The 13,086-nt window shown below is 47.7% G+C and overlaps 1 protein-coding gene across 1 annotated transcript; it reads left to right on the plus strand.

The window, feature by feature from the left end:
- The first annotated feature begins 439 nt into the window (after positions 1-439).
- GPX2 (glutathione peroxidase 2) lies at positions 440-12,371 on the plus strand. Its single transcript, XM_044272700.1, has 2 exons — positions 440-661; positions 12,021-12,371. The coding sequence occupies exons 1-2, from the start codon at positions 440-442 to the stop codon at positions 12,369-12,371; spliced, it is 573 nt and encodes a 190-aa protein (XP_044128635.1).
- The last annotated feature ends 715 nt before the right edge of the window (positions 12,372-13,086 follow it).

Below are 13,086 nucleotides of genomic sequence, written 5' to 3' on the forward strand. Positions count from 1 at the left end.
CCGGCTTGTAGTCGGTGTATGTACTATATGTTCGACGTCTCGTAGTCATATAGGGTAGGCTGGCTATTATAGTTTTTATTATTATTTTAGACTTACTGGCCTGGGTTTAAAAATGATATGCATATTGATTATATTTTTCCGCAGATGTGGGCAGATACTACACTGTAATTCCGTGGACTAACCAGCCACAACCTTCCAAGTGAACACAAAACCACTAACCAAGCCGTTGCATCTTTTATGAAGGGCCATCATAGACTGCAGAGCTACAATGGCTTTGTTTGTCAGACAAGCTGGTGGTATCAGTAACACTGACATATCAGCTTTCTGTAACGTACACCTTACAGATACACATCGCCGGCGACTGGTCACATGATCTTCCGATAAAAGGCCCCGGACAGGCAGTCTGTACAGAGTCCTGGCTGGTCTTAATGTAGAAGCCATGGCTTACATAGCTAAATCCTTCTATGACCTGCATGCTACAAACCTTGAGGGGGAAAAGGTGGACTTCAACGTTTTTCGGGGAAGGGTGGTTTTAATAGAAAATGTTGCTTCCCTGTGAGATACCACCATCAGGGACTACACGCAGCTCAACGAGCTGCAATGCAAGTACCCACGTCGGCTGGTAGTGCTGGGATTTCCATGCAATCAATTTGGTTTCCAGGTAAGCGACTCTGTAAAATGTGTTTCATGCTGTTGCATCATTCACCGGGCGCTGTATAGCCGCACGCACAGCACTCCTACTTTGGGACACCGTTACCATGGAAACCTGTGTAGGACCTGAGGAGGACTTGAATGATGGCTCGATGGCTTGAGTGAGGCTAACGTCACACCGCTGGTGCTGTATTGGAACAGAAAAAAAAATACAAAAAACAGAAGCACCCATGCTCGGACTGGCCCACAGAGGAACAGGTGAATCCCCCGGTGGGCCCCTATTCCCCCACCCCCTGCACATGTAGTACATGAAAAAGCAGAATGACTGCAACTTTATATAGAAAGACAGCGTACAGCATCTGAACCAGCCTATGTTCATATAAAAATGGGTAAATTATAGCAAAAACGACCCAGTTTAGGGCACATTCAGATATGGATTGGGCACCCCAATCCAACATACGGCATATGCTAGACACCAATGACGCCTGACAGATCCCGATGACTATAGGGGCTATTTAACACGAGCGAGTTTTCCATCTGGATGCGATACGTGTAGTGGACGCAAAGCATCCGGACTGAATCCTGATCCATTCATTTCAATAGGTCTGTGCACAGGAACGTCGTACAACATCTCTGCATTCAGGAAAAATCTCTGCATGTTTTACACACAGCCCTGGTTCCATAGAAGTGAATGGGGCTTGTATGAAAAACGGAAGGCATACGGATGTACGGTGTTTTTCACCGATGGCTGCTAGAAGATGATAAGTGTTATTCTTTAGTTTTTTTCACTCTTGTGAAAAGCACATGCAGTCCGGAAATATTCTGGGTGTAAAAATGCACACTTTGAAAGCAATCGCAGACAAAAGTGATTGAACTTGCATGGAAAACATCCGTGGATCCTGACACAATACGTATCACTTGGTGAAAGAGGCCTAACGGGGTCCATCTCGTTCCCGTTACGATTTCCAAGATTCTGCCGGACAACATACATGCAGCAGTAATTTAAAAAAAAACATTTTGGAGTGTAGATCTAAGGCTACTTTCACACGCGCATTTGGTGCGGATCCGTCTTGTATCTGCACAGATGGATGCGCACCAATAAAGCAAACGCTTGTATCTGTTCAGAACGGATCCGTTTGCATTATTCATAAAAAAAGTCTAAGTCAAAACGGATCCGTCTGGACTTACATTGAAAGTCAATGGGGGACGGATCCGTTTTCAATTGCACCATATTGTGTAAGTGAAAAACGGATCTGTCCCCATTGACTTACATTGTAAGTCATGACAGATCCGTTTGGCTCTGCATAGTCAGACGGTCACCAAAACGCTGCAAGCTGCGTTTTAGTGACCGTCTAAAAAACGCAACGGAGACCAAACAGCCAAAATGATGCATTCTGAGCGGATCCTTACCCATTCAGAATGCATTGGGGTTGAACTGATCCGTTTTGGGCCGCTTGTGAGAGCCCTGAAACGGATCTCACAGGCGGACCCAGAAACGCCAGTGTGAAAGTAGCCTAAGGCTAGGTCTACACGATTACATTTGTCGTGCGACAGATAGGGCGCAACAGTTGTCGCACGACATTTTGTTGCACTAATGTCGCGCGACAATTTTTATAATGGCAGTCTATGGTGTCGCACTGCAACATGCGACATACTGCCACTGCAACGCAACAGTCGCAGAAAAATCCATCTCGAATGGATTTTCTGTGACTGTTGCGTCGCAGTCGCAGCATGTTGCAGTGCGACACCATAGACTGCCATTATAAAAATTGTCGCGCGACATTGGTGCAACAAAATGTTGCGTGACAAATGTCGTCGTGTAGACCTAGCCTTACACTTCTTACATATGAGAGTTTGCTACAATTGCATCCAGTCTAGGCAATCCTCTGCCGGCAGAATATAGTAATGTTACAATGCATCATGCTGTTTATTTCACACTCATTAGCAAAGTCTTTTCCTGAGCCTCCGGATGCATACACAAGAAAGCTTTCTGTCTTCTGACATGTCTGTATATTAAATGGGGTTCAAAGGAGAAAAAAATATTCTGTTGAGAAAGCATAGCAGCTAATCATGGCAGGACAAGGCTTGTTGCTTTGTTCTTACATGAGGTTGGGGGAGGGGTGTTGCTGACAAAAAAAAAAGATATTTGTGAATTGCCTACTGATCAGAGGAGTGGGAGCAAGACTTTGTATGATCAACACCCTATGTAAACGGTGCTTAAAGGGGTATTCTAGCTTTTAAATATCCTCCGGATTGGTCATCAGCGTCATATCATTGGGGTCTGGCATTAAATGAATGGGCATGGGTTGACTGGCAATAGATCCTTCTGGGAAATTTCCCAGTGAGCCAATGTCCAGGGGGCTGCCCAAGCCCTCCTCATGGCTGCCGGTTGGGTACATAGCTGGTGCTGTCAGCATTAAAGGGGTTGTCCGGGTTCAGAGATGAGCCAGGACATACCTCCATTTTCACCCAGGCTGCTCCGATGCTCTCCTTTGCCCTACGCTAAATCACGCAGGGCAAAGGCATTTTTTGGAGATCCAGGGACGTACCAGGGCTCTCCATGGGGCTGCCAGGAAGCCCGGTGACGTCACCAGCACTGATGGGCGGGATTTAGCGCTGCCCTAGCCAGTAAAACGGCTAGGGCAGCACTAAAGCCCGCCCATCAGAGCCGGTGACGTCACCAAACACACTGCCGGGCGGAAGCTTCCGCTCGGCCGTGTGTTATTGAAAACAAAAGAGCCCGTGCCCTGCGCGATCTAGCGCAAGGCAAGGGAGTGCATCGGAGCATGAGATGCTACGATGCTAGCCTCAGGACGGCTGCCTGGGTGAAAATAAGGGCTCTGAACCCGGACATCCCCTTTAATAATGTAGGAGCATCTGGCTGGCAGAAGAAAGTGCCCACCTGTGTTCAACTGTATTGCCATCCTTAGGACAGTGATAAAGTTGAATGCTGGGGTGAGGAGAGCAGTATTTTGTGCTACACTGTGTATTTGGCTCTGCTGGAGCAGTACTTTGTGCTGCATTGTGGTATCTGGTTCTGCTGACTTCTCTTTTTTTTTTTTATTCACTCATGGTTTTGTATTCCAAAACTGCATGCAGAAACCTGACTGTGTGGCATTTCTCAGCATTAGGGCTCATGCACACGAACGTATTTTCCTTCCATATCCGTTCCGGGTTTTTTGCGGACCGTATACGGAACCATTCATTTCAATGGGTCCGCAAAAAAATGGAAGGTACTCCGTGTGCATCCCATTTCCGTATGTCCGTATTTCCGTTACGCCAAAAATAGAACATGTCCTATTATTGTCCGTGTGCATGAGGCCTTACTAATATGTTAAAGAGCATCTGTCATCATGACTAACCCTAACGGGCATGCTGTCTGTTAGTGACGATCATGCTGAGTTATGTTCCCTCTATAGTTGAAATCACTTGTAGATAAATCTTAACTTTGGGGGTCATTTATGAAGCTGAAATTCCCCTATATTAGGCGCATTTCAGGTGTAGATTGTAGCGCAACGACTTCTCCCCGTTCACGCCAGGTCTAAAAAAGTGGGTGTGTCGTGTACGAGAAGGGGAGGGGTTGACAGGGCCGTCTCATTTTCATTTTCTATGTCTAGAAAAAGGTCTACATGTAAGACATCTCGGAAGCTGTCTTACATTTAGAAGTGGCACTGCGAAATTAGGCAGAGGCCAGTGCCTCTTCATAACTTTGGCGGATCCACCGCCAAGTATAGGGTTTATTTAGATCGGCATCTAAAACACCGGCCTTAATAAATGACCCCCCCCCCCCCCTTTATTTGATAAATAATTTAGGGTTTGCTCACATCTGTGTTGGAGGCTTTGTTTGGGGCCCCTGTCACAGATTCTGTCAAAAAAGACCGGACGAAAAAGTCCTGCATGTAGGACTTTTTCATCCAGTAAAAAAAAAAAAAAAGGATTCTGTACGGACTTAGGCTACTTTCACCTTAGCTTTAATATTTTATGGTATTGAGATCCGTTATAGGGTCTCAATACCGGAAAAAACGCTTCCGTTTTGTCCCCATTCATTGTCAATAGAGACAAAACGTAACTGAACAGAACGGAGTGCTCCAAAATGCATTCCGTTCTGTTCTCATACCGGAGAGCAAACCGCAGCATGTTGTAGTTTGCTTTCTGTCCTGGGATGCGGAGCAAAACTAATCCGTCATGACCCACAATGCAAGTCAATGGGGACGGATCCGTTTTCTCTGACACAATCTAATACAATAGAAAACGAATCCGTCCTCCATTGACTTTCAGTGGAGTTCATGACGGATCCGTCTTGGCTATGTTAAAGATAATACAACCAGATTGTATTATCTGGTTGTATTAGACGGTAGACGGTTGTATTATCAGTAACGGAAGCGTTTTTGCAGAACCCTGCCGGATCCAGCAAAAACTCTAGTGTGAAAGTAGCCTTAATTGAAGTCAATATTTGTTCAGCTCCGTTTGAAAAATATAGCGGTGATGTCAACCCAGCCTTAGGCCCTTGGAGCACCGCTTCACCCCTACCTTCCTTCCTTCCCTTGAGTGACAGGGCCAGGTATCCTCACTGTCTTCCCTCCTGGCACTGTAATCCTGCACATGTGCCAGAAAATTGTTGAATCAGCACATGCGCAGTAAATTTCAATCGGTTTTCCACGATGCTGAGAACCAAACTGCACATGCTCCAATTTCAACTACAAAAGGATTGTTTAACTCAGCATGATCAACCCTAACATGCATTATGCCTCGTTTAATAGGGTTGATCATGCTGAACATTTTTTATGCCAGTTAAATCCAGATAGCGACACATCTTTATTTTTAATCTCTTCTTATTTTCTGATTGAAGATTTATTCATTCTACTTCCTGAACATGATTATGGGGGCGGCCATCTTACCTGAGCTGTTCTTAACAGCATTTAGAAAGCATTAAGAAAATTGCTTTAGGGCAGCCACATGGTCCATAGACACAATGGTCAGGAGGGGACCTCATTGCCTTCTATGGAACAATTGTACAGGGAGGGAGTATATAAGCTGTGACAATCGTTAATTTCTAAATTTGTTTTCCCTTAGTCCTAACAGCAGCACAGATGGGGGTTAACTGCCCCTGTGGACTGGTAGGACCGGCGGAATTTTAATGAGCCCAAGAACCAATAAACGATCTTCAGCTCCCTGAAAGGGAGGAGATCACCCCCCAGCCCACCGTGTTTTTAACAAGCATAATGTATTTAGGGTGGGATATTTGTGTGCTGCTGTTAGGACTAAGGGAAAACAAATTATCGTTAGAAATTAACGATTCCCTTACGTCCTCAACAGCAGCACAGATGGGGAGATAGCAAGAAGAATCCCCTAGGGAGGGTCCTCATGCCTGGCAGAACTAAGAACAGTCTGCTCAAAAGCCGAAAACTCTGCCATCCTAGCATCTATCCTATAATGGGAGATGAAGGTTGACTCAGAGCTCCAGGAGGCCGCCTTACAGATCAACTCTAAGGGGAGGAGTCTTCTCTCCGCAATCGAGGTGGAGACCGCCCTAGTAGAATGGGCCCTCACAAACTCGGGAGGATCTAAGGATTGGGAGACGAAAGCTTCCATAATGGCCTCCTTGATCCAGCGACTAATGGTGGCTTTAGACGCTTTACGGCCTTTAGACTTACCGGCAAACAGGATAAGAAGATTCTCATCTATCCTGAACTCACTAGATCTATCCACATAGATCTGGAGGCATCTTGAAATATCCAGCGGGTCTCTAGCTGGAGTATCAGAGGAGGAGGCTGTAAACAAAACTGGTAAAGATATTACCTGATTGATGTTCTGGAAAGTAGGCACCTTAGGCCTGAAGTAAGGTAAAAACTTCAGGAGTACTCTATCCTGTAGAAAAATAATGTACGGGTGATTTGTGGAGAAAGCCTGCAATTCAGAAACTCTTTTGGCTGAAGCTATAGCCAGAAGAAAGACCATCTTTAAAGTCAAAAATTTAAAATTTACCTCCTCCGAGGGCTTGAAGGGGGGAGATGCTAGCCCCCTGAGCACTACTGAAAAGATCCCACTGGGGGATAGGTTTCAGTATAGTAGGCTTTAGTCTTTCAGCTCCCTTCAGGAAGCGTTTGATGAGTGGGTCCCGAGAATGTGGCCTGTTGAGACAGGCCGAGATGGCATAAACCTGTACCTTCAAGGTAGCTGGAGATAGGCCTCTATCTAATCCATCCTGAAGAAATTGAAGTATCGCAGGAAGGGGCGGATCTGCAGACGCCACTGTCATGGAACCATGAACCAGACGTACAACAAGAGATAAGTGGAAATAAGAAGGCTTTATTGAAAATCAAGCTGTAGCAAAAGTCCAAACGGATGGCTAAACCGAAGCAGGGTCTTGCGTAGCCAGAGGTCAGGAACCAGAAGGGTAGTCAGACGAAGCCTGGATCAGGAACCAGCAGGGTAGTCAGACGAAGCCAGGATCAGGAACCAGAAGCAGCAGCAGTCTTAGAAGCATGTGAACACAGGAGGACCAAGCAAGGAACTGAAGCCACAGACCTCCTATATATATGAGCTAGGCATCCAGCTCCTCCCAGTGGGAAGGAGAAGCCGCAGGGTGGGAGGCTACAAGAAACCCAGAAACCAAGATGGCCGCCAGCACATGTCAAACGAAGGAGAACAGCAAGAAGGTAAGACCATGACAGCCACCTGTCTGGAATCACACCATGCCTCGAAGATTCTCATGATCCTGGAGTAGGCCTTCTTTGTAGACTCTGCTCGGGAATGCGACAAAGTTCTCAGGACCGACTCGGAAAGCCCTTCTATATTGGGAAGGGACTGATCAACCTCCAGGTTGTCAGGTTGAACCTGTGCAGATCTGGGCAGAGGTGAGTGTCCCACGACACCAGGGTCTGCTCCAGGGGGGGAGTCTCCAGTATTGTCCCCGACTCATCTGAATGAGCTGGGTAAACCAGGATCTTCTGGGCCAAAACGGTATGATGGCTATTACCGAGGCCTGATCCTGACGGATTTTCATCAATACCCTCGGTATCATGGAAAAGGGAGGGAAGATGTAAGCCAGCCTGAACCTCCACGGTATTGACAGAGCATCTATCGCCAGGGGGTTGTCTTCCCTGTAGAGGGAACAGAACCTCATCACCTTGGCGTTGAACCTTTTTGCCATGAGATCCACTTCTGGCATACCCCATCTGTGAACTAGCTGCCTGAAGATCTCCGGATGCAGAGACCACTCCATGGTCGGTAATCCTCGACTTAAGCGGTCCGCTATCATATTGAGGGAGCCTCGAATATGAACGGCAGATAGATGGGAAAGGTTCAGCTCTGCCCACCGAAGAATTACCCCGATCTCTGACAGAAGGGGCAATGATCTTGTGCCTCCCTGTTTGTTTATATAGAGGACTGCAGTCATATTGTCTGACTGGACTTTCACTGCTTTGCCCCGGATCTGAGGCGCAAAGTGAAGGAGGGCTAGCCGGATAGCTCGCATCTCGCGAAGATTGGAGGAAAGATGCCGCTCCAGAGGAGACCAAGATCCCTGAATTGGGGATCCGTCCAGGTGAGCGCCCCAGCCTACAAGGGACGCGTCTGTAGTCAATATGACCCAAGCTGGTTGGGTCATAGACTTCCCTGCTGATAGCTGAAACCACCATCTGAGGAAATTTCGGGTTTGACCGGACAGGGAGCACAGGGAATCTAGCCCCGCAGGGCTGCCGTTCCATAGGTGTAAGACCTCCGACTGAAGAGGACGGAGGTGCCATAACGCCCAAGGGACCGCATCCGCAGCCGCTGACATGAGCCCCAGCATCTTCATGAGAGTCCGGATAGAGACTCGACGAGGGACATAAAGGACCTTTGCCAGGTCCTGAATCCGTGCTCTCCTTTCTGGAGTCAACCGGAGGGACATCTCCCCAGAGTCGACCACGAATCCTAAGTAATGGATTGAAGTCGATGGGCTCACATTCGACTTCTGCCAGTTGATAATCCAGCCTAGGCGGAGGAGAAAGGGGACTGCGACCTGAAGATGGTGGGTAAGGATCGGAACTGAAGAGGCTATGAAAAGCCAATCGTCCAGATAAGGAATAATAGTCAGACCTTGGAGTCTCAAAGCTGCCACCACCGAAACCACCACCTTGGTGAAGATGAGGGGGGCAGAAGAGATTCCGAAGGGAAGCACGGCGAACTGAAAGTGCCTGCAAACCCCTGAGATCTGGACCGCGATCCTGAGGAGTTTCCGGGAAGCGGAATGGATCGGAATGTGAAGGTACGCATCCTTGAGGTCCAGAGTAGCCATGACGTCCCCAAGATTGAGGATATGGCTGACTGACCTTATGGTTTCCATGCGAAACCTTGTTTTCCTTATAAATCGATTGAGGAATCTCAAATCGATGATCATCCGGAGATCTCCTGTCTTCTTGGGAACCAGGAACACTGGTGAATAAATCCCTAGGCCCCTCTCCCCTGCCGGTACCTCCTCCAGGGCTCCCTTGGAAATATAGTCCTGAATGTAAGATTCTAGGACCACCTGTTTGGCAGACCCGAAGCTTCGTGTGGCGATGAATCTCTCTGGGGGGAGAGAGATAAGATCTACCCGGTACCCGGCGGAAACTATGTCCTGGACCCAGGGGTCTGCAATCAACCGGCTCCAAGAGTCTTTGAAGTGGGTAAGACGGCCCCCCACGGGAATCTGGGGGAGGGGTACGGGAAAATCTAGAGGAGACACTGCAGGGGCAGCAGGGCTTATCCAAGAGCCTCGAGGAGGCCCATAGTCAGGAGGGTTTTGCCTCCCTGGTGGGTTTGCGGGGGCGTCTCGGAAATTTACGAGACGGCCCCCCCCAATCTCTGCGCCAAGACTGCTGCCCAGAACGACCTTCGCCCTTCTTTTCCTGTCTGGGGCGTCCTCGAAAGGGCTGCTGGGGGAGGCTCTTCCCTTTTTTATCGGAGAGCCCCTCCATTATTTTGTCCAATTCGGACCCGAATCACCTATCTGGTTTGAAGGGGAGCCCACAAAGGTTGAACTTGGATGCGTTATCCGCGATCCACGGTTTCAGCCAGAGTGGTCTGCGGGCCGCTGAAACTAGGGCCATAGTTTTGGCGGCCAGCTTTAGCTGCATCTGGGAGGAATCAACTAAAAAGTCCATAGCCAGGTTGGCTGACTTGAAGGCTGCCAGGATGTCGTCTCTTGATACGCTCTGGTCCACATAGTCTGGATTTGATTAAGCCTAGAGCGTAGATAGGTGGCTACCTCAGTGGCCGCAATGGAAGTAGATGCGGAGGCAGCGACCGCCGCGTAACCCCTCCTAAGGGTGCACTCTGCCCTCCGGTCTAGAGGGTCCTGCAGGCTAGACCCATCGTCTGCAGGGACTAGAGTGCGCCGGGACAACTTGGCTATAGCCATGTCCACCTTGGGAACGGAACCCCGCGATTCCACCAAGGGTTTAGCCATCGGGTACATGAGTCTGAATTTTCTGGTAAGCACTGGACCCTTCCCAGGCTTTTTCCACTCTGTGCGCATCACAGAGAGGAGGGTCTCATCCGCTTTAAAGACACGCTGTGTCCGACCGGCGGGATCGGAGGACTCCCCCATGTCAACATCCTGGTCCCCCGACCTGATGGACTTGAGTAACTTCTGCGTCTTTTCTGGAGGAAAAAAGCAAGAAGTAGATTCTTCTTCCTCAGAAGAAGAAGACCCCACTGAACAGGGGGTAGGTCTTTCGACCGGTGCGACCACCTCCATGGGAGTCTGAGAGGGACCTGGTAGCCTCTCATTAAGTAGCTGAACTACTCCCTTGATGGAATCATCCACGTATGTCTTGGTCCATTGGAACATCTCCTGCATCGTGGGTTCCGTGGATGCCGTGCGACAACTCTCACATCTGGAGTAAGGACAGCTGTCAACTAGGGGTGTGTTACATTCGTAACATGCCAAATGCTTCCTCTTGGCCCCAGCCTTCCGCTGATCCTCCTTAGGGGAAGCCATAGTCTGTAATGGAAGAAACAAAACAGGTCATAACACCTACAACATCAGGAGGTGGAGAAAACCAGACCTTAAGGGGGCCCACCAGCACTAGAAGAAATAGAGCTGAAAGAAGAGGAAGTACAAAACCCAAGCAAAGCAATACTGCAGGAATATCACAAAGCACAGGAGAGCTCTGGCGCTAACTTGTGAAAGCAACGCAACCAGAGCACTGACTGATGGGCTCTGGGCGCTTAAAAGGAGGAAACCCCGCCCAATGGGCGGGTTCCTGAAACGAGATCAGCACCACTCCCTTTTTTTTTGTATATGTGCTGCCAAAGCAAGCACTCAGAAAAACCAGAGCCTATACTGGCTCTACCTAAACGAAAAATTGTCTCCCCAGACTAATTCCTAAGACCAGGATGTCATTCTAGGGAGCCAGTTTAAAGAAAGGTGAGTTTTATACATCACCGCATCGCTTCAGAAAACCGGAAGTGACGTAGCGCACCTAGGGCGCGTCACTTCCGGAAAATGGCGGCGCCCATAGCGCCGCACACATGCGGTAACGGAGGAACGGAGGACCGTCTACAGATGTTGAAAGAAGAGGGGAGGGGACGCCCCCCTCCCCAACGGTACCCCAGACCGAAATCGCCATGATCAGGCCTAAAATAAAGGCACTGAGATCCATAGAAAGCGAGCTAAGCTTTATGGAGGGAAAAAGGAACCCTTAAGCAATCTTCAGCTCCCAGAGAGGGAGCGACACGCCAGTCCACCTGTTCAGAGGACAGAAAAAAACACGGTGGGCTGGGGGGTGATCTCCTCCCTTTCAGGGAGCTGAAGATCGTTTATTGGTTCTTGGGCTCATTAAAATTCCGCCGGTCCTACCAGTCCACAGGGGCAGTTAACCCCCATCTGTGCTGCTGTTGAGGACGTAAGGGAATTACCTATTGTAAAAGGTGGATTCTGTCTTATCTATACATAAAGGTGATATCATTACATGCAGGATTAAAATGATAGATAGACTACAGGATTTTATGGGTTTTTTTTATTATAGATATTGACATGGAAAAATAAAAATAACAACGTGATTTAGGTAATTTTCTGACACATTGCCTTTAAGCTATTTCACACCACTGTATATGCCAAAAGTGTCCTTAGGGTTTATGGACTGGCGTATGCTGACACTACTGTATGCTACAAAAGTTATATAAACATCTAATATAGCCGTGTGTCAATGCTAAACACAAGCTTAGCAGCTTAATCCCCGACTCTTACATCATCTGCAGAGGATTTATGTCTCCTGCTTATGTATCACCAACATGTCCTGCGGCGATGTACAGAGGCCAAACATTGTCCCAGATAATTGTACTTTATATATTTTTCATGTTTTCTTATGTGTTGTTTTATATTGTATTTTTGAATTTAGGAAAACTGTAAGAATGAAGAGATTCTTAATTCCCTGAAGTATGTCAGACCAGGAAATGGCTTCGAACCTGGTTTCACCTTGTTCCAAAAATGTGAGGTGAATGGAAAAGGCACTCATCCAGTCTTTGCTTACTTGAAGGACAAGCTCCCTTCTCCAGATGACGACCCAGCAGGCCTGATCACTGACCCCAGATATATAGTATGGAGTCCCGTACACCGATCTGACCTGTCCTGGAACTTTGAAAAGTTTCTCATTGGCCCTGAAGGAGAACCTTTCAAGCGCTACAGTAAAAGTTTTCCAACGATCAACATAGAACCTGATATCCAGAGACTCCTGAAGCTTGCCAAATAATGCCGCCCATTAATAGCCCAGCCACATATTTCTGAAATTGACATAGGAGTGAACTGCAAAAAAAAAAAAAAAAAGCCCCACCCATATGGCAGTGCTTATTAATTAGTACAGTTCTCTAATGTACGCCAATATCAGGCTATCCTTAAGATGAGGGAGAATTGTGCCCAGATAGATGGTTTATTCACTTAGCATCCGCAGTACATTCACATTCTGCGCTGTCTGAATAATTTGCTGTAAAAGGGATCTGAGATATTTGCTGTATTAGTTCCTAGCGCCATATAATGTAACGTATACGTCAGAAAAACATCCCAGCTTTTTACGTAAAACATATCCAAATGCCCCATTTCCCCTGATGGAGTCCAAAAGAGTGCCATTTTGTCCTCCATCAGGCCGGTATACATTGGCAACTTATGGAAAAGCGCAGCAGACTACACATTCCTATACACAGGGCCACCGCAAAAAAACTTTTTTTTTTTTTTTTTACAATGGGACCTTACGAGTGACGGATGCCAGTATATAGCATTCATCACAGGCCTCTGTGAGAAGCATACGTGTGAAGCCAGGAATGCAGTGCATACAGAGCCTAAATTAAAGGGGATGTCCGAGTGTTTAAAACTGATGACTTATCCTCACGATTAGTCATTAGTATCTGATTGGTGGGGGTCCAACTCCCGGGGGGGCCCTGCCAATCAGCTGTTTGAAGAGGCTGTGGTGC

The sequence above is a fragment of the Bufo gargarizans genome, chromosome 11 (assembly GCF_014858855.1).
Source record: "Bufo gargarizans isolate SCDJY-AF-19 chromosome 11, ASM1485885v1, whole genome shotgun sequence".
Taxonomy (NCBI): Eukaryota; Metazoa; Chordata; class Amphibia; order Anura; family Bufonidae; genus Bufo; species Bufo gargarizans.